At 38.2% G+C, this 17,516-nt stretch overlaps 3 protein-coding genes across 6 annotated transcripts in view; 2 read left to right on the forward strand and 1 right to left on the reverse strand.

Annotated features, from left to right (window-relative positions):
• apbb1ip (amyloid beta (A4) precursor protein-binding, family B, member 1 interacting protein) overlaps positions 1-3,918 on the forward strand; it is a 24,948-nt gene extending 21,030 nt beyond the window's left edge. Inside the window, exons 11-14 of the mRNA XM_067578697.1 lie at positions 651-749; positions 848-971; positions 1,125-1,186; positions 1,862-3,918. Coding sequence (XP_067434798.1) covers positions 651-749; positions 848-971; positions 1,125-1,186; positions 1,862-2,476 — 900 coding nt within the window. The 3' untranslated portion in view covers positions 2,477-3,918. The remainder of the gene's footprint in view (positions 1-650; positions 750-847; positions 972-1,124; positions 1,187-1,861) is intronic.
• On the reverse strand, positions 3,823-11,064 carry LOC137173715 (protein adenylyltransferase SelO-like). Of its 4 annotated transcripts, none has more exons than XM_067578701.1 (20): positions 10,907-11,064; positions 9,795-10,064; positions 9,589-9,707; positions 9,377-9,505; positions 8,594-8,658; positions 8,420-8,476; positions 7,930-8,028; positions 7,366-7,433; positions 7,148-7,235; positions 6,954-7,023; positions 6,710-6,782; positions 6,545-6,628; positions 6,316-6,445; positions 6,062-6,106; positions 5,888-5,969; positions 5,672-5,764; positions 4,888-4,964; positions 4,662-4,705; positions 4,407-4,486; positions 3,823-4,281 (listed from the first exon to the last, which is right to left on the reverse strand). In XM_067578701.1, the coding sequence occupies exons 2-20, from the start codon at positions 10,024-10,026 to the stop codon at positions 4,159-4,161; spliced, it is 1,758 nt and encodes a 585-aa protein (XP_067434802.1). In that variant the 5' UTR covers positions 10,027-10,064; positions 10,907-11,064; the 3' UTR covers positions 3,823-4,158. The 4 variants fall into 4 exon arrangements, with proteins under 4 accessions (XP_067434802.1, XP_067434801.1, XP_067434800.1 ...); XM_067578700.1 differs by having other exon boundaries at positions 9,795-10,082; XM_067578699.1 differs by having other exon boundaries at positions 10,882-11,064.
• A 203-nt stretch (positions 11,065-11,267) lies between these two features.
• On the forward strand, positions 11,268-16,956 carry pdss1 (prenyl (decaprenyl) diphosphate synthase, subunit 1). The gene is made up of 11 exons (XM_067578718.1): positions 11,268-11,461; positions 12,708-12,775; positions 12,900-13,032; positions 13,460-13,590; positions 13,812-13,953; positions 14,039-14,150; positions 14,250-14,359; positions 14,463-14,543; positions 14,780-14,893; positions 15,116-15,196; positions 15,426-16,956. The coding sequence occupies exons 1-11, from the start codon at positions 11,306-11,308 to the stop codon at positions 15,564-15,566; spliced, it is 1,269 nt and encodes a 422-aa protein (XP_067434819.1). The 5' UTR covers positions 11,268-11,305; the 3' UTR covers positions 15,567-16,956.
• The last annotated feature ends 560 nt before the right edge of the window (positions 16,957-17,516 follow it).

Genomic DNA, 17,516 nt, shown 5'->3' on the forward strand with positions numbered 1-17,516 from the left:
TGACTCAAGCATCTGATTGATCCTGTCACAAGATTACATCATGTACCTTCTGGTCCTCCTTCTGTTTATGTTCACAAATGCTGTCTGGACAATCCTAGACAATATAAGTTCAAAATATAAAATCAAATTTAACTTGTATTGGCCTTTAACACCCTTTCTAGATTCACTCTGCCCCCTTGTGGTATCCTGTGATACCCTTAATATAACCAAATTATCTAGTGGAAAACACTGAATCATATCTAATCACAGCATGAGTCAAGGGATATTTTTCTTTCTTTGAATATACTAAAATAGAGTAGTAGGACAACAGCCAGAAAGAAGGAGGTCACAGTGACGCATCGTCTCCCTAGACACTACTATTGAGTGTGTTTTGGTCTGTCGTTGCCCCAGAAAACAGCTTATTACACTTTAAATGGAAACTATATTGAAAAGCAAGGTCGTAATCTGTTACAGTGTGTTCAGCGTCAAAGTTTTTTAGCATTAGAGACTCCTGGAAAATGAGAGGATTTGTGTAAATGTGGAATTTTGTTAAGGAAACTAAAAAACAAAAAGGAATACTACAATTTGTACTTTTTGTATTTTCCAAACTAGTACTTCTTAGAGTATATTACTGACATAATGATGTTTATTCTTTGTATTTGTCTGCACAGCATCCTCAGATCCAGAAGGATTCTCAGTATATCAAGTACCTGTGCTGTGATGATGCTTGGTCCATGAATCTTTGGGTCACTGGAATACGAATTGCAAAGGTAAATTGGAGCAATTCTACATTTAATGATAAGCTATAATTTCCACTAATCCAGAAGATACTAGTATAAACTCTGCGGTGTGTTTCTTGCACTTCCAGTACGGTGTGTCGCTGTATGAAAACTTTAAAACAGCCGAGAGGAAGGCTGCTGTCAGCTCTGTGTGGACGAACCGCAGCACTCCATCAAGCTCCAATCCATCAACGCCCTCACCCACCGTCAAAGGTAGCACAGCACACAATCTCCCCTTAACTGAGTGTTTCGCTGATTATGTGACGGCTAACTGACAGTGTGAAACAAGCCAGATGTAGTGATATGAACAGAAACATTTTCACTGTGCAGTATGTTCACTCATGAGTGTTTCTTCTTCTGTCCCAGCCAAATCACCGAGCCAGGCCAACGGGCACATGTCAAAGCCCCAATCAAGACCTGTTTCTACGGTATAAATTTCAATGTTTGGGATGATTATTTTCATTATGAATCAATATGTTTATTATGATTTTGGTTGATCAATGAATTGTTTCTTTAAATATCGGGAAAAGAAAAAATGTAAGGAGAAACACCACAAGTTCTCAGGGCCTAAGATGTCATCTTACTATCTCTTAATACACAGCTGGAAACCCAAATAGATTCAGATTATGATAGTATGAAATAGGGAAAACTACAAATCCTCAAACTCAACAATTAATCTATCTATAAAATGTTAGACAGCAGTGGAAAGGGCCCAAGGAGACAGTATTTGATGACTTAATACAGAAAAAAGCAGCCAAATTATCAGCAAATTTATGTTTGAGAAGCTGGAAACAGATAATTTCTTGACTTTTTAGGGGATTGAAAAATTTAGTATTGTTCATGCTTTAAGATGGTGGACTCAGCAGACAGATATCTAAGAAAGAATCATCAAAATCAAAGTAGTAAAGGCCGAGATATCCTGACTTTTAGTCTGGGAAGAGCTACAAAAATACTAGATCCTACATTTCCCATGATGCAACCAAGACTATCTCTCTGATATAAAGACCCTGCCCAAACACAGGCCTTTGGTTAAAATAAATTGTAAAACTTTGTCCACTTCCTGTTCATCTTGTATCATTATGTTATGTTCTGTGTCTTCTCAGGACTTTGGAAATCTCCCGCCCCCACCACTGGACGATTTCCTACCCCCACCACCTCCAGACCCAGCCCTCCCTCCTCCACCACCTCCTATGTCTGCCAAGGCTGCCCTCAAACCTGCCCCTCCCCAGCGACAACTGCCAACCAACTTCCCTCCACCTCCGCCTGCAATGGACAACCTCCCTCCTCCCCCGCCAGATCCACCCATGGACGACAGCTCAGAATCTCCACCAGACTTCCTCCCTCCCCCTCCTCCGGCTGCTGGCTTCGGTTCTCTGCCACCTCCTCCGCCGGTCAACTCTCTACCACCTCCACCGGCTCGTTTCGGTGGTATGGACCAGTCTCTGCCTCCTCCACCACCAGATCCAGGGTTCCTACCGCCTCCACCTCAGCCAGTATTCATAAGCGCTGGAGCACCCCCTCCGCCTCCGCCACCTCCTCCACCTGCTGCTCCGGCCCCGCAAGCAGCTCTGCGGCCTGCCGGGTCAGTGAGGAAGATGCCTCCTGCTCCGCCAAAGAGGACTACACCGGCACTGCAAGAAGGAGGGGGTGGAGGAGGAGGTGGGGACTTTATGTCAGAACTGATGCTTGCCATGCAGAAGAAGCGCAGCGATCATTAACCTGAGGAGGCTGAATATAAATATAGGTCCAACTTAACCTTTAATCGGCCTCTTCTTAAGCTGAGAAAAAAAAAAGCTCATCTGTACCTTACATCTCCAGGTAGAAACTACCTACTTGAGATAAATTAAGACTCAAGACTCATTTGCATTCATCATCCTTTTTCTTAACTGCTTATTTACAGCCTAATCTTTCATTAATCGAGTAAATCCACTCGAGGATGTGTTTTACTTCTTCTTATCGTCACCAGCATATTGGATCTTCACAATGTGCAGAATTTTACACTAGTAGAATTTCTTTTTGTTGAGGAAAGTTTCTCTGTTGAGGAATGTTTCTCTGTGTTCACTGAACATCTGTATTAAAGGTACCTGAGCATGATTTGTGACAGCACAAATTGTTTGGAACCAATCGTGGTCACATATGCAACCTACACAATTGTGGAGAAGCCTCGGGTGGTCATACACACTGAGAGCTGTCTTTTCAGTGAAGTTAGACATCTTGTGTCCAGCAATGAAACTTTTGAAAATGAAAACTGTTTGCATTGAAAGGAATGCATGTCATTTTAAGATTTCATAACCAGCTAACTGATGTTTCTGGTGTACAAATGTTATTGTTTAAAGCAGAATAGTTTTTAAACATGTCTTAGAACCCTCCATGTCCGGAGGGAAACTTAATACTTCAAAGACTGTTATATATGATCAAAGATCAATTTTATACAGTGTTTGGAAACCAGTCGATTTTTTAACATTTTTTTTAACTCAGAAACTTCTGTTTTAATAAAAAACAGGGTAATTTTATGTACATTATGAAATACTGTCATGCATGTCATGCTGTAATGCTGTATTCATACTTTAAGGAATCATTTATACAGAACTGTACATACTGTCATGTTTTCTGAGATGGATGTAAATACTGTAAAAATGCATATCCTGCTTTTACAGAGAATACAGCGTTTACTTGATTACAGTTCGTTTTTAAAACACTGTTAGTTAAATACATTTTTCACATTCCTGGTGGCGTAAGAAATGCATGAACTGAACATAATTTCTTATTCGATTGAATTTCTGGGTCTACTTTCTTCTGTCACTGTGTGGAGCCTGCTGTGATTGGCTGCTTTAAAAGCATGTTATATGAAGATGTTAAAGCCACATAATCAATTAACATAACGCCTCAAAAATCCTATAAAACCCTCAGAAATGTAAAAAGCACTGGACCTGGTTTCCATTTACTGGCTCTGGTGTGTGTATATGTGTGTGTTTGGGAGACAACATATGAACATCTGAAAGCATGTTATGAGATGAATTGTCAATCTGGATCCTTAAAAAAGCAACACAACAGGCTTCCCAAGCAACTTCATCTTTGTCTTTATTCTGCAATTATAACATGTACAGGTGTATTTTCAACTGCCAAACTGTAAAAATACAATTTTATGAGCTAACTACAATTAGAGTTTAATTTTTTGTGGCCATGAGAACTGTATCTGATAGCTGTCAGTCACCGTATCCACACAGAATAGGTATAATCAGCTGAAAAACACAAGAAACAACCACGACCTTGACATTTGGACCAAACATATCCCACCGACATGGCAGAATATGACAAAAAGAAAAAAGAAAAGAAAAAGATCACAAAAGATTAGTTGAAATTCTCCTTTATTTTTAGCATCTCGCTACTCACGAGTCACTCAAGAAGAACAGCTGACCTTTAACCTCTTAGCCCACAGTGGAGGTCTTGCTGCATAGCCTGCCTCCTCTGCAGTCTCTTGTGTAACAAAAGGAAATGAAAGTACATGGTGCAGCTGCTCCACCTAGTGGGCAAAACACGAATGACACCAGGTTAAAAATAAACAATTCAAATATACTGGGATTACTTTGGGATAATAAGTTGAAATTTAAATATCACTTAAATATCACTTATTTATCAAATACATACCTCTGTAAAATCATTAATCTCAGTTTTCCCTATAGCAGACTCTGCCATCCAGTTCCTCAGCACATATCGGGGGTTTACAGCTGCAAGATATTTTACGCAATCAGATGAAGAGCTTCCTGTTTCTCTTCAGTTACGACATTATTATTATTACAACATCACATTTGTAAATGTGTGAAAGTGAATCCTCCCTAATTTGTATCAAATTTAAAAAAAAATGTAATCGTGGTTGAACTGATTAGTGATTTAGAGGCTTACTTTTCATCCTGTCTTGACGATCCAAATCATTATCATTTTGTTGTCTGAACAGAACGAAAAAATCATTATATAGTCATCATTATGCTCATCACACACAGATAGAAGTGAGGGAGTATATCAGGTGTTTTCAAGCACAAAAAAATGCCCTGATTTTTTTAGACAAACTGTGGGTTACCAGACTCACTTGAGCTGACAGTCTGACATATTATTATATCTTTTTGCTTACCTGCTGAGCCGCAGCAGGTACATATTGAGCCATTCAGAGAAGTGCTTGTGTGATGACAAGTCTTCAAGAGCCCACATCTAGTACAAAACAAATAAAAATAAAAACATGAAAAGGATGCCTCCAAATAACAACTGAACCTCTGAATAGCTTCACTGTTGCTGTTGTAGCAGTAGCTACATTTTACATGTGGGTTACTTGCATACTAATAAAACACTAATTCACTATTTAATTTGGCTGGAACTAACAATTATTTTTATTATCTATTAATCTCACTATTATTTTCACAATTCGGTCAATAAAACATCAGAACATTTTTAAAAACATCCATCACAACATCCTTGACTCCAAGGTGACGTCATCAAATGTCTTATTTTGTTCAACCAACAGTCCAAAACCCCAAAATATTACATTTACAGTTTTGTAGGACCAAGTAAAGCCACAAATTCAAACATTTGAGAGCCTTGAACCAGGGAATGTGCATTTTTTTCATGGAAAAATTACTTGAATGATTAATTGATTATCAAAATTAGTTGCATTTTCTGTTCCATTGCTCTACTATTTAGATAGATTGAAATAATAATCTTCAACACTGTCATATACATGTATCTTTAGGTATTTTTATTACCATTTTTCATCCTATATTTTACTTTTACATTTGCTGCTCTAAAAAAACAAATAAATACAAAACAGAGGATGTCAGCTGATCTCTTGGAGTTGCAGAGAAAATATTAAAATTGTTGTCAACATAAAAACAAAACATAACAGATTCCCACTTCAGCTCTACCTGTGTGAAGTCCCTGTTATGAAGCTGCTCGGCTGAAGCTTCGCTAAGCTGCCTGAAGGTCATAGTGAAATCAGACTGTGTGTCCTCCATCATCTGGGAAAACAAACACGTCATTGTTTATCCATGTAAGGCATTAATACAAGTATAATATGAAAACAGCCCCTGAAATGAGACTGATTTACTGGAGCATGCAACTCAGATTTATAAATAACTTGCCTTAAGCAGGAAGGCAACGAGATAAGCATCTTCCTCCTCCTCACCAAGGAGCCCCAGCTTTGCTGAAAATATCTGGTGAATCCTGAAATAGATACATGAAAACGATTAGAAAACAACATATTATTATTATCATTGCTAAGATATAACATGAGGGAAACCACAAATTGAACTTACCTCATCTGGTAAATATCAACATATCCCTTTAAGATGATTTTAGCCCTGAAAATAGACAAGAAGTCAGTGAACAGTTAACTTACTTTGCATGTTGCTTTTGTTTTTCAAGTATTTAACATAATGACAAAGTACGTCATCATTTAAGATCTTGAGAAGATGTCCAGCTCTATAAGTATTATTGCAGTTTCTTCAACAAAAGTCAATACAGGTCAACTAAAACACCTTTAAGACAAACAGATATGTGTTATTCTTACTCTTTCTGCTGTTTATTAGAAAGCACAGGACTGAGAGCCACCAGGAGCTTCTCCAGGTTGAACAGTCCGACGTCAGCCTGAGCTCCTACGCTGTATCTGCCCTCATCGTCAGACGTGTTTGGGACAAAATCTGCAAGAGTTTGCAAGTGTAAAACAGCAGTTTGACAGCTGACAAAAATAGGACATTCAGATATTTCAGGTCAACTCAGACACGCATCATCGCACACACTGGGGTTGTACGACTCCATGAAGCCAAATGGTCCGTAGTCGATGGTGATGGACAGGAGACTGAAGTTGTCTGTGTTGCACACACCTGTCACGATGACACAAAACAAAAGTCAGTTGATGTACAAGCTGTGTGATTCAATGTTCAGGCAAAACAGGATCTTCTCACCATGTGCAAACCCGACCGACATCCACTGAGCGATTAGATGTGCTGTTTCATTTACAACTGTGGTATAAAACACCTAGAAAAATGAAAGTATGACAAAGTACAAATCATGAACCAATAAAGAAGGTATGATATACAGAATACACCATATTATGGATCATTATTTTCCATACAGAAGCAACATCAAGTAAAACCTCGTATTGGATGAGCAAAACAATAATAATGACTACATATCAATATAACTTACCAAATATTTATCTGGGTCATTTGAATTGATGGAAGGAAAATGTTCATCAATCACAAAGTTCAGCAGCTTTCTAAAACCAACAGGACAACAAACTTATGTTATATGTAGTATAGTTTATGTAGTAGAAAGAATAGAATAAAAATAAAAATTGAAATGAGTGATATTATAAAAGAACCTCATCAGGTTGGTCTCACCTCAGAAGATCTATCTCTCCACTTTGAGACAAGATTTCTAATGATCCAATCCGAAACCATGACTTGGCTAAACGGAGGACAACAGCTCCTGGGAATAAAATAAAAATAAATAATACTGAGGACTAATGGAAAACAATCATGTAAAATACCTGTGACGCACTGTGTGTAATAATAAATTTAATGCAAATAACTTTTTGCATGAATTTGCTGTAGTTTACCTCTCTCTGTCTTCACATTGCCGTTGTAGAACTGGTCCCTAAACACCGGCTCCTCACTTACAATAAGACTGAAATAAATCAAGTAATTATCAGGTCAATAATAAACACACTTGACAAAATAAGGTCAGGGGAAAATTATGCACCTGGTTGCTACTTTATAATTCTTTCCAAAACATGTCTACCCTTTCACAGGTGTAAAACACAATAAAACACCTGCTGAATGCTCAAAGTAGGAGTTAATCTTAGTTTATCAAGTTTAATGGCTAATAAGGTTACAAGGTGAGGTGACAAATTCAACAATAGTCCAGATGTGTTTTTCTTGTCTTCTCACAAACTTCTGACAACAAAATTAATGTTTTGATTCTAAATTTTAAACTATTATATTGCCCAGAAAACTGCCCCTATTATATGATACCAGTAAAAGTAATAAGTGACAGTTATTATCAGTCATCCTCAAATCAGATCCTTGCATATCTTTATACAGATTTAATTAGTCAGACAGCAATTTTTACCCCCCCTCTTGTGTCACCTTTAATTCATCACTGTCACTCTCTGGTCTCTCACCTGGCGGCCCTGCTGGTGGGAACACCCAGGAAATGCATCGCCTCGCTGCACAGAAATTCTCTGACAGACGAGCGGATCACAGCTCGGCCGTCTCCTGACCTGCGGTGAAATATTCAAATTCATACATTCAAATTCATACATTCAATTCACAAATAGAAGACGGTTGCCTCTGCTTTCATGACAAATAATCTGGTTTTAAATTTAAATTCTGATGTATAAATCCAGGGATAATCCTGTAAAACTGTAAAACGTCTATCGATGATGTAAATGAGATATTGTAAACAAACAGAGCCTTTTTCAGTATAAATATTCAATGACCATGGTATTTCAGTATTAACAGTATTTACAGATTATTTTAATCTGCTTCTGATGTCTGTATTAACATTTACCAGGCTTTTTTTGGGAGTTTCCCCTAATGCAGGTCAGGATGTAAAATCATACAAACTGAAAATGGAACAAAGAAGAAAAAGAGAAAAAATAGCCAACATACCTTGAATATGGTGTTTTCCCAGAGCCTTTAAGCTGGAGTTCCCATATTTCCCCTTTCCTGTGAAATGACACATTTCATAGAGAACATAGAGAAGTAGAGAAGTTTTGAACTTTAACATTCCTTTTACAGTAAATTTTAAGTATATGAGGAACCAAATCCAAAAAAAGCTCTCACCTGTTGGTATACTGACCAAGGGAATGTGCTCGACCATCACCCAGCTGACCCGCCCAGTAGCCAAACTACCATAGAAGAAGAAGGAAAAAGATATTTAAAGTTCAATTTCATTGTGACCAGATGTGGCCAAATCTTATCCCAGATGTGCACATGTATTGTTATCTTAAAGGAAATTCATTTCCAGTTTTTCTATACTTTGTTAAACAGTTTTGTTGTCAAATGATGAAAAATCTCTTGGGGTCATACTATAAATGTCCCTGGTCAAAAATAACATCTGCCTGGGTGATTTGATTAAATAAACCTATATGAGAATCCAGGTATTTGTAGGGATAAGACATCAAGTGACAGCTCAGTTCAGCTATGGACATATGACTGAAACATTAAGTTTTGTCATTTTTAATTAGGATGTAATCTAAAACATACAAAAATATAGTATATATGTATTTTCCTGTTCATATTATCTTTAAAAGTCTGTTTTTGAACTAAAAAGTACCTCTTTTCACCTATTTGAATAAATTTAATTGAATGAACGCTCTGTTTTTATTCTTTCTTTTCTTTTCTTCTATTCTGTTTTGTTTTCCTGTGTGTTGTAATGCACTTTGGATCAACTGTGTTGTGTGTAAAGTGCTATATAGTCTACTGTAAATAAAGTTGAGAAAAATTCAGGCGAAATTTGTCAATTCCGACCCCTGGTGGTAGTTTGTGCAAAATACGCTGGTCATTTTAAGGATATATATAGAAAATGTAAGCCAGTGTTAATAAAAAAACGAAAACAAACACTACCTGATGACCTCCATATCTGTGTGCAAGAGGTATTGATCCTGGTAGCAGTCTGTCACCACTGGCATAATGCAGAAAATCGTCAGACTGTGTCACAGTCGGATCCAAATCTAAGATCCCTTCAATGACATCCTGTTGAGGCAAATTGAAAAATAAATGAATTCTTCATGGTATAAAGTAAAAAGTCTATGATGCTGATGATATTGTAACATCACCTTAGAAACTGCTGCTAGTCTTAATGGTCCTTTCAGTGGGGTTGGAATGGATTTAGAGAATATGCAGTTCTTCACAGTGCGAACAAAACTGCCATCGACCTTATCGATTGGAAATGCTTCTGCAGAAAGTGACAGAATGGTAACATCAATTGATGCTCAACTATTATATTGACCTCTATCTATACATTTGTTCAAAACAGTTTTACCGATGAGCTCCTTGCAGGAGACTCTGAATTGGTCCAGGTCCTGTGTGAGGTTCGCAGCACTCATGTTCCACCTGGATTTGAATGTGTGTGGGGACAGCTGGGTGTTTGATGCTGTGTTGTCATGACTGTGACAGTCAGGGTCAGTAGTTCGGCAGAACTCCAGGAAATAGACAGGTGTGAAGCTTGATGCTGCCACCAGAGCAAAGACTAACACTTTGTAGATGCCCCACATTTCCACAAATAGAGCAGCTGCCTCAAGTGTACCAGATTCTGCACACAGAGATACAGCTGTAGATTGAAAAAATAGAGGTAAACCATGACTTACAGGTGGTCATGATCACAAGGCAAACAGCAGAAGTGGAAGTACCCTAATTCTTTACTTGTGTAAATTCATAATACCACCGTGTGAAAATAATCCACTACAAGTAGAAGTCCTGCAATCTGAAAGTATTATAAGCAAAATGTGCAGTATCAAAATGAATTTAACAAGTATGCAGAATGGCCACCAAACTGTGTTATTATATATAATATATTCTGAATGAATTTACCGTTAATGCATTAATGTGTCAGCAGAATTGTGGCTGATTAAAGTGTCGCTAATTTTAACTACTTAATACACTGTTTGGTAGTTTAATCTATAACTGAACCTGCAAAGTAACTATAAAAATTGCAGTAGTAGTAATAACAGCATATAGCCTACTCAAGAAAACATGCAAATTTGCTACTTAATACTTGAGTAGATGTACTGAATTACTTTCCTCTAATGACATACAGCCACCAATGCAAACAGTTTATCAATTACACTTTAATTATGCTTCATTTTACCAGAAGGAACCCTAATTTAAGGCAACTAGCAATCAGTTTTTAACTAAAAACTGATTAATATACTAACAAATATGAATAAAACCTGTTTATAAATGAAGCTATAACCCGTACTAGGCAACTGAGGGAATAAAAAGGGTAGGTAGTATTAGTTTAGGTAGGTTTATTAGACATAACAACCCGAATAATAAAGCTGTTATGACAACACCGGTACGATAGCTACCGTTAGCATTAGCTTCGTCCCAAACATAACTTTGATACTAACGTTAGTATATTTCCTGGAGACGTACAAGAAGACACATTATATCTCCAGACTTCTTTTAAAGGTTTTCGCTCATGTTTGTCTTCACTTTCTGCCTCGTACGGCTAATTCCCTGTTGTTGAGCGTCATCAACTGCTGCCCAGTTACTGCTTTCCGGTTCCGTTTACATATATAACCCATCCCATCGCGATATATATAAGGTTTTTTTTTACTAGGATGGCGAAGTCATGACACGCCCTACTCTGCATGTGATTGGCTTACTTTTATATTCGTACCTTAATCTTAACCAATCTCATTCCTCATACATAAACCCAACCAACGAAGGCAACGTGTATTAGCCAATCAGAGGCAGAGTAGGGCGGGTAATGACTTCACCATCCTAGGAAAATCAGCGTCTCGTTCCCATCGATGCACGCTGTCGGGGAACATGGCGGGTGCCTGGTTGTGGAAATGCCGGAGATGGAGTACAAACTGTTCGAGCGCGAGTTTATTAGAAACTGTGTGGCATTATAACGGCAGGTCTGTGTCTCTCTCCGTGTCCTCTCTGGGGCGGGCGTCCTGGAGCTCCGGGCCGCGGAACGAGGTGAGTTTGCTGCTAGTAGGACACCGGGCTTGGAGAAACTGTCATGCCCAGGAAGGTCATACATACTATGGCTGTACTGCAGAGCTGTCAGTCGGTCCCTCTGGATGGTGGTTTAACTCAACTGACAGCTGTATTACTCCACGCCCGTGACATTTTCCAACCATGTATCTGCTGTCTTGTCTTTTGCAAGAGTTTCCGGCTTTCTTGGCAGAATTTCACAATTGAATGTTGACTTGTTGCAGGGAGTGTCAGTATGTACAGAGGTCAAGACCTCTTTTATTAAGCTCTGTTAAGCCGTCCACTTTACTCCAACCAGTTGATAATCAAGTTCCCATTCAGTTAAATGTTTTTGTACCTACCTACAGTACATTCATTCATTCATTCATTCAATTGTCATTGACTCACATTGTGTCACTCCAGTTTTCTAGTTAGTTTACAAAATGCACAAAAGAGCAAATACCACAAAATGTACATCATTAGATCAGGATTGTAGCTACTATTTTAGAGATACTGAGGTCATGAGAACTGTAATATACCCTCCATCACATTGAATCTTTCTTTTTTTTTTCTGTTCACTGTACGGCTGAAATTAATATTATTATTATTATTTTCATTACATTTTTCTGCAGACTGCAGATTAATCAATTGTTTGGTCTATGAAATGACAGAAAATAATGGCATAATAATAAATGCCCATCACTCATTTTTTTTTTGTCCAACAGTGCTAAACTCAAATATATTAATTTTACAGTCACATTAGACCAAGAAAAAGCAGCAAATACTCACGATTAAGAAGCTGGAACTAGGAAAAGTTTGGCATTTTTGCTTGAAATGTAATTAATGATTCATCATTTATCAAAATAGTTGGATATTCATTTTCTATATAACTGACTGATCAACTAATCCTAATAATTTTTCCCTAAAATAAAGCCTCCTCCACACACAATGAAGTTCTGGGGGAAAAATACCGACGCTGTTGTTTTATAATTTGTTTGCACTAAAAGTTATTAGATTTAAACATATTAAAGCCCAAAACATTGGAATCAGATTATAAAATATGTGGAACTGTAGAAGATCAAACGCCAAATTATCAAGAAATAAGAAGGACCTCCGTGTCCTCAATGGTAGTTACAGCCCATTGTCAGATTATGCACCTCTGATTTTAAAATGTTCAAATTATTACAGTAGAATATCCTGATGTGTACCGAGAACTCATCCTTTGCTCTCATGTCCTTTGACCTTTCAGGTACAGCCATCAGTACGATCCACACAGATAAACCCCAAAACTTTAAACTTTACCTCATCTCTCATCAGGTGAGTTGTGATGTGATCTGTCTCAATCATAAAGTTTTGCCATACCAGATAATTACAATGCAGACCGTTTTCAACATCCTCAGTTCACTTAAACATCTTCTGTTTGTGTATTTTTCTCTTCCAGACACAAGTCAAGGTTGCTGTATCCCGCGCTACAGTCGTGCTGTTGTAGAAAAATACATAGTGATGCGAAGCTGAAAGACCCTTTCACGTTAGCCCAGAAAGACTTAACGAGTTTATATGACGACATCAAAAAGGTAGTCGTATTTTCGACATCAACATTTTTGAAATGGCAGATTGTTTACCTGCTTATTCTTCTGTATGATTCGTTGATGTTCTTGCACAGAATCATGTGTTGTGTCTTAACTTTACACTGAACTTGCAGTGTGTCTCCACATTGTAAAGTTTTCCTCATGTTTCTACGCTGTCTGCAGTGTTAAGCAGTCTGATTTGGACTGAAAATTCACATTATTTCCAAAGATCTAAAGGTTGTTGTAAATCAGGAGCCTTTTTGATTAGAAAGTCATTGTTTTTCTTGGATTTTACTTCGCAGCTGCAGGAACAAAGTGTGTTACCAGGCAGACAAAAAGCACAAAAGACATATTTTACTTGTGTGTGTGTGTGGTGTATAGCAGATGTTTATTTGAATCAAAAGACATAATTTTTGATTATTTTCCTTCACAGGAGCTGATTGTATCCAAAGAAGAGCTGAATTCTCTATGTGACTACTATTTCGATGGCAAAGGCAAAGCGATCCGACCAATGATAGTTGTCCTCATGGCCCGAGCCCTCAACATCCACAGCAACAGAGACGGGTAAAAAGACATCAGACTGAATTGTTTCTGTGACCGCAGTAGTGCATAAAATATATATTAATTACACTTTTTACTGGCACGATTAACCCACAAGTGACCTGTGATACACTGGTTCAAGAGAAGATGCACCACCCTGTGATAAATTATTATATGAAGCATAATCCAGGGTTTTTATTTCATCTCACTCTCTGCAATCTGTTGTCTGTCTTTGTCCTCTGCAGAGATTTGCTCCCGGGGCAGAGGGCCATAGCTATGATCTCAGAAATGATTCACACTGCCAGCCTTGTGCACGATGACGTTATAGACGGATCAGATAAGCGAAGGGGAAAGAGGACAATCAATGAAGTGTGGGGTGAAAGAAAGGTAACTCTTTCACTTGTATTCATAAACTGTTTATTTTCCTCTGCAATACTTCACTCATCTTCTTTTTTTTTTTGCTGTTTTCCAGGCTATCTTGGCCGGGGATTTCATCCTATCAGCCGCCTCCATGGCTTTGGCTCGTATTGGTAACATCACAGTTGTAAAAGTGTTGTCCCAGGTGATAGAGGACCTGGTTAGAGGTACAGTACATTTAAATTGTTCATGCATCTGCACATATAACAATCTGTAACTGACTTCAACATATACTGACGTCTAATCCGTACCGATTGTGCTTCCAGGTGAATTCATGCAGCTGGGTTCAAAGGAGAACGAGAATGAGAGATTCAAACACTACCTCGAGAAAACTTTCAAGAAGACGGCGAGTCTCATTGCAAACAGTTGTAAAGCAGTATGTACGTTCTGTCTCCACATAAATAGCACAGGGATAGAGAAAAGCCTCAGTTTCTGCACTTTATGTTTTTTTGTTGACTGTCCGCTCTGTTTCACTCAAGGTATCCATACTCGTAAATTCTGATCCTGACGTCCATGAAATAGCCTACCAGTATGGGAGGAATGTCGGTATCGCATTTCAGGTGAGTGTTGATCTGGTTGGTGCATAAATCTTCTTATCAGCTCAATCATATAGTCATCTATAGTTTTCTATAAGTAAGACTCAAAACTCTGTTAAGAAATGATAACAGTTCCCTCTACTGGAAGGATGTTACAGTGCATTTAGTTTTCTACAAGGCCATAATGGTGTGAAGTATTGAATTCAATGTCAACAGGAATATGGAATCATAATATATGTTCATTTTTCTCTTTCCTGTAGCTGGTGGATGATGTGTTGGACTTCACAACAGGGGCCGCTCAGTTGGGGAAGCCCACGGCTGCAGACCTCAAACTGGGATTGGCTACTGGACCAGTTCTGTTTGCTTGTCAACAGGTGAGATTCAGCATTTTAGCTGCTCATATGTAGATGCAGGAAGCTCCATCCCACACACACATTATTTTTTTTTTTGTAGTGCAAAATAACAGGACGACAAAAGACACAAAAACAGAACCAACATTCAATGAAAAGACTGTTTTTTATCAAACTACATCTAAATCAAGTTACTAGAGTAGATTTGCAGAATATAGACTTAAATTTGTTTCTATTTTTTTTCAGTTTCCAGAGCTGCACGCAATGATCATGAGACGTTTCAGCTCTAAAGGAGATGTGGATCGGGCCTGGCAGTACGTCCTCCAGGTATAATCAATAATACATCTTATACAGAATCGTAAAGGAGCCATTTATTAGATTAAGATGTTAATTTTTCTTCCCGTATTCGAGATATTTTTATTGTGAATTGCATAAAGGATGATATTGTATAATCATCAGGGCTTTGTGTCAGTCTTCAGCTATGTATTCATGCAGTTTGTGATGGAGACTAAGAGATTTATGACCTCTGCGCCCTCTTTTTTTAATCTTCTGTCAGAGCGATGGCGTGCAACAGACCAAATACCTGGCCCAGCGCTACTGTCAAGAAGCCATCAAGCAGATCAGTTTGCTCCGGCCATCCGCAGAGAGAGACGCCCTCATCAGACTCACCGAGATGGTGCTTACCAGAGACAAGTGAACCTCCACTGCTGGACTTCACTTCAGGCAGCTACCTGTGGAAAGGGAACTCACCCGGCCCCCCCCTCCCCTGTGTCTGAGCAGGCCAGGGTCAGACAAAGGCGGTGAGAGAGGTGATGGGACTCTGGTTCGGAGGAACCCCTGGAGCTGGTTTTAGTGCCAATTCTGAATCAATATGGCAGCAAGCTGGTTTGTCAGAATACTACTAGAATCAAGGGATCAAAACTGCATGCAGGGGCCTCTCTGAACTGATGTGTGTTGTTTCATGACTCTCTCAACTGCTCCCTAAAATATACAAGAGGGTGAGTTTCTCAATAATGAATTGACATATAAATACGCTCGGTTTTTAGTGCACGTACTTGTGATCTCCTAAACGGAATCACGGTGGCAATTTGGAAATAAATTATCATTTTAAATGAACGGATGGCACTGAAAACCCCAGACGCTAACTTTCACTGCATACAGTACTGTAACTGCAATGGCCTCCCATGCCTCAAACTAGCCAACTGTGACTAGTAATAGTTTGTTAAAATGCTAGTGCGGAGCTGCAGCGGCGTTGCAAAAAAAAAATCTGTGTAATTCCAAACGAGACGGAAGTGCATCTTTGTCATCGGTGTGTTTGTTTGGATCTGTGTCGATGTCTTTAGAGATCCGTCCACACCACGAAGGCCAAACAGTCATGTGTCCTTTTTCTTTGACTTGTTGAAATGTTATACGGTTACTTCTGTAAATACAAAGTGCCCTGTAACAGCCAAGGCCTTAACATCCACAATGACTGTGTGCTCAATAAACCAACAGTTTTTTTTTTTTTTTTTACGCCAAATCCTCTCTCTCTCTCTCTCTTTTTTTTTGATTCCCCCCAAGTGATCACACATGCATGTTGTACATAGAATTGTTTATTATAAAAGACTGTACATTAATCAATCAACATATTATATATACAAATGAAGGGCAGAGAGGTTTCAATATTTCTACCTATGGAATTGAGCCAGAACATGTTTTTTTTATTTTTTGTTGTTGGATATACTGAAGCAAACGGGCAAAATATCAAGGCATTAGCTGCAATAATCCTGAAATGGTAAAAAAAAAAAAAAACGCATGTTAACCTTCCATTTTGAAGTCAAAAGTTAGGTTATGTTAGATGTGTGTTCGAGGGCCAACAGGAAAAAAAATAATAAAAACAAATGTTATCAAGATGATTCCAAGACCTGAGTGAAACCTAATATTGACTGGCTGATTTTTTACTTGAGTTATTATGTACACCTGTGCAGCCCGGAGGATTTTACATGTTCAGAGCATTCGACATGGGTCCTCGAACCACCCAGAGCAGGTCATTGTTGCTTTGACAAGACTGAAGAGGTATTAGAGTTGTTTATTGGTCTACGTTCAATCTGAATTGTCACATGGCAGTGTCAGGCACAACTCCAGTCTTAATTAATTATCACTGCTCCACTACCTGCTGTCTTATCAGAACCGTCATCCATTATTGCCAGTTACCAATGGACCCTACAGATTTTTTTTTGAAGTGGATTAGTATAAAGTTAACAGTGATGAGACATAATCTTAAAATGCTTGATAAGAAGCCAAAAAAACCGGAATGTGTTCTCTCGCTTCAAACAGATCGAAATGCATGAAAAAGTAAACTCCATGTCTTTTTTTTTTTTTTCCTCTTTTTTATGATTTTAAAAGTTCAAATACAAGGAGATGAGTCCGTGGGTAAGCCTGAAATTTACTTCTAAAAAGTTCAGTGATTTCAACAGAGTAATAAAAATTAAAACAAAAAAAGTGAATACATTTACAACATAATGGCAATAAACTTAAGGTTACAATATATCTATTAAAATTTTTGCATGCTTTAACGCCAAGACTGATGTTCAGGAGTAATTGTATCTTTGAAATACCATACACAGTATTTAAATTTTGTATCTTATCGACAGGCCATTTGCGTTTA

This window comes from Thunnus thynnus, chromosome 21 (genome assembly GCF_963924715.1).
Source record: "Thunnus thynnus chromosome 21, fThuThy2.1, whole genome shotgun sequence".
In the NCBI taxonomy this organism is placed as follows: Eukaryota; Metazoa; Chordata; class Actinopteri; order Scombriformes; family Scombridae; genus Thunnus; species Thunnus thynnus.